The sequence below is a fragment of the Cariama cristata genome, unplaced genomic scaffold (genome assembly GCF_000690535.1).
Source record: "Cariama cristata isolate BGI_N322 unplaced genomic scaffold, ASM69053v1 scaffold23197, whole genome shotgun sequence".
Lineage (NCBI taxonomy): Eukaryota > Metazoa > Chordata > Aves > Cariamiformes > Cariamidae > Cariama > Cariama cristata.
The window spans coordinates 10267-14046 of NW_009625458.1; the positions used below are offsets into that span (position 1 = coordinate 10267).

Consider the following 3780-nt stretch of genomic DNA (forward strand, 5'->3'; position numbering starts at 1 on the left):
CCCCCTTTATTTACTGTTAAGAAGGTGTAGTATTAATTGCTTTCTATTTTTAATTTTCCTTCCTACATTTTCCAGGCATCCCTCCTTTGAGGGATGTGCACCCCGGCACCAATCCAGCTTTCAAAACAAAAGCAGGAACGCCTCCAATGACCTTTAGGAGGATGAGCATAGGGTTTGTTTGCTCATTTCAACGGGACAAAGAGAGAGATTTCAATAAAAGGATCTACCCACACCGGCCGTCAACCCAGCCACCTTTTGTCCGGAGCGCAGCCCGATGCCGTGCCGTTGGCTGGCACCACGCAACGCCCCGGCAACCCAAGAGTGCCCAGGGTCTCCCCTTTCCCATTGTTTTGGGAAGGTTTCGGGAGACTCCGCAGGCTGCATTTCCCTTGGTCCCCAGCCCAAAGGTCGCTGCTGAGCCCCAGTGTGGGGAAGGGGCTCTCCCTGCAAGACACTGGCTGCAGCCTGGACTCCTCCTCTCTTCTCCCCTTTCCCGGCATATCACTTCTCCTCCAAGCTCACTCCCACGGGTTTTTGGGCCACTAGCTCCCAGGAATGGTCCGTGTGACTTCTTCCCTTTGGCAAACAGCGGTGCACATCCGAATGCGTGGGGCTGGGGGGGGCGTTCACGCATCCCCAGGGTGGTAGAACGGGGTTTCTGCAACCTGAGCTTTGCTGGTGACTCCCTCCTCAGCTCCACATGTGATGCCCCACCATGCCAGGACAGGATCAGGCCCTCTAAACCCTCTCAAAAACGGCCTGCCCATGCCTGCTACCTTCAGGGGTACCCCTTGCAGGTCCTTGGTGCCTGCAGCATGGTGCAAAAGAGTGAGATGCTGAACCCTCCTGAGCCCTCTCCATCCTTCGGTTTCCTGGCACGAGGAGGGCACCGGCCGAGGTGGTACCAGCAGAAACCTCACTCACTCCCAGGGCTGGCACACCAAGGGTCGAGGAGAAGTCCTTTGCACCTCCTGTGACCATTTTGGTTTTGCCCTCTTAAGTTCAGTGCTTTAATTTCCTACAGAGATAGGAAATTACCCCCGAGCTGTGACCAGGTCGCCACCAAGCCTCCAGCCCACCTCTGCAAGACCTGGTCTCCAGCATCTCCTGAAGCTGGAACAAGCTCCAGCACCTGCAATAAATCAGACGGGCTTTCATGGAGACGATTTTCAGACTGTGTTAAAAGGTGGTACTTTTCTTCTCCCCTCCATCCCCAGGGCTGGGAGGAGAAACCAGATGTTGGAGGGCTTTCCGGAAAGGCAGGCTCTTGAGATGTCACATGTGAGCCATATGCATCGGCATCCGTCCTCTCTTCCCTCCAGCAGCTCCGGGGATGGGCAGCATCCCCGCACACAACACCTGCACTGGTGCCTTTACTTCTGCTGGGTTTTCAAGCCTCCCCCCCAAAGGTCTTAAGAAAGCAGGGATACTTTTGAGCCCCCCTTCCCCAGCAGCTCCTGATCCAGTTGCATGAGAGGCAGGGAGCTAGGATGGGTTGTTTGCTCCTGAATCAGACCCTCAGTGCAAAAATGCTATGGGAGGGCAGAAAGGAAAGAAGGAAGGACAGCTTGGAGGCTGTCAACGGGAAGAGACGAGACGGGAGCATGCACAGCTTGTCTGGGGAGATATGACTCCTCTTCCTCACCTTCCCCTCTTGAGGAAAGCCAACCCATACTCTTGAAGCCTTGCCCTAACTTCATGCCAGTTTTGCAGCCCTCGCAGCTCTGCGTGAAGCAGAAGCCCCAAAGGACAGTCAGCTTCGTCGCGGGGCGAGATCAGGACTTTTGGAGACACATTTGTTGGAAGCAGCAGCTTGGCACTCGAATTGCTGGCAGCAGCTATGACCTGCGAGATAGCATCTCTGCTGTTGGCTTCGCCCCGTGCCGCCGAGCGCTGCTACAAGATTCGCCTGTTTTAGGGTTCCCGATCAATATTGGATATGTTCAGGAAACGGGATCTCTCTCTCTCAAAAAAAAAAAAAGACAGGACCCTCCTTCCCCCTTCCCATACACACACAAGCGGCGACATCGGGCTCAGATATCGCCACAATAAATCACAAGCGCCTTATCGAGTCCGCCTGTCTATTGCCCGAGAAGTTGTCCCATATACAAATCACAAGCCCAGATAAAAAAAAAAAAACAGCCTGCCAAAATAAATATTCCTTTCAACTCTTATCCCATTCGTTACATGAGCAAGTGTTTCTTCCTCAAGAAGGAAGATTTTAATGCACCGAGAGCTTATGCCGCTGCAAACCAGTGCAGTTCATGCCACGCAAAGAGACTGCAGAGAAATCCCCCAAAACCCCCCCACGGTTCAAGTTTTGAAAACTCCTTTTCTGTGTGCTTGTCGAGATCCTTTCCATCAGCATCACGCCGAACATACGTTACCCTCTCCTCGGTCAGAGCTCGGCGTGGGAGAAGGAAGGAGTGAGGGGACTTTGCAGGGTATTTGCTTACAAGGTGCCTCCACGGCATTCGGGGACTTGGCTGGAGCCCGATCCTGCCTGCAGGCGGAGGCAGGGGTTGTTGATGCTTGCTCCTGCCTACAGCCGCAGCCAGCGTTTGTTAATGCTTTCAGTGATTGCATTTGGAAAAAATCAAGCGGTTAACCAGAGGAGGGGGGAAAAAGTTTCAGGAATCAAAATCCAGAGTGTTTTCAATTATGCACGTCTGTTAGGACCGGAGAACAAATACAATCCCAACCCAAACACAAACCAAGCAGCTTTGGAAAAAACCATCGGTTGTAAATACACAGTAACCTCTTCGAGCAAGAAAGAAATTTGCTTTAAGGCCACAAAAAATAGAAAGCAAACGTGGAAGGACAGCAGAAAACGAGTTATTCCTAGACAGGTCAGCTATGCGGGCATGCTGCTTCCTTAGCATCCCCTTAGAAAAAAAACCACAGGCACGACAGCGCTGACACCCAGAGCAAAAGCCAACACGTGCGCGGGGTGGAGGTGAGCATTGGGAAAGGTGGCAACCTACCTGGAAGAAACCGGGCGGGATGGGGCCCCCAGGCATCCCGTCGTTCGGGGGAATGTTTCCAAGCACGGGACTCGGGGCGGCAGCTGCGCTCTGCGGGGAACAAAACCAGGACAAACATGGTGGGTTTGAGTCAGAGTTAAGAAAAAAACACATTAAATCCCGTCTCTCCTGCCACATCACACTGAGTCAACCAGCCTGTTACCTCCGGAGCCCCGAGCATCCCTCCGCATGCCCCAAGCATCTTCCCCCCGACAGGGGAACAAACAGAGGATGCTCGCAGACGGAGGGGCAGCAGCCTCTGCGATTCGCCCACGGAGAAGATGGCCATGCAAAAACCGGGGATAATTCTGGGGCTTATTTATTCATTTACCCAGGCATTTTGTCTCATTAATCCACGGAGGAGCCTCATCCAACGTGTCACTTCAGGCAGAAACTGTTTCAAGGCTTTTTAAATGATTCTCTTACCCAACCCACCCAGCATGCTCACTGGTTCAGTTCTGTCCCCCAAAAAAGATGCCTCCCTGACCTCACCAGCATGCCAAGGTTTTATTCTGAATTTCCAAATTTGCTGCACCCCATCTGCGGGGTAACACTCCCCCTCATGCCTCCCCAGGACAAGCCACCTCAGCACCTCCAGCCCCGAAAAGGAGGGATGGGGGGGGACACAGGGTACCCAGACACCCGCCTTGCTCCTGCTCAGCATCTCTATTCCTGTTTACTTTCTTGCTGCGCTGCAGAGAACCAGCGTGATGGGAGGCTCCTACCCAGAAGGAAAACATAAGAAAAAGGTCTTTCC

At 53.2% G+C, this 3780-nt stretch overlaps 1 protein-coding gene across 1 annotated transcript in view; it reads right to left on the bottom strand.

The window, feature by feature from the left end:
- Positions 1-3070, bottom strand: part of LOC104164333 (single-stranded DNA-binding protein 3) — a gene marked incomplete at its 3' end in the record, with an annotated part of 11420 nt that extends 8350 nt beyond the window's left edge. Inside the window, exon 1 of the mRNA XM_009703626.1 lies at positions 2985-3070. Within this exon, the coding sequence (XP_009701928.1) occupies positions 2985-3020 (36 nt within the window). The remainder of the gene's footprint in view (positions 1-2984) is intronic.
- Positions 3071-3780: the final 710 nt, after the last annotated feature.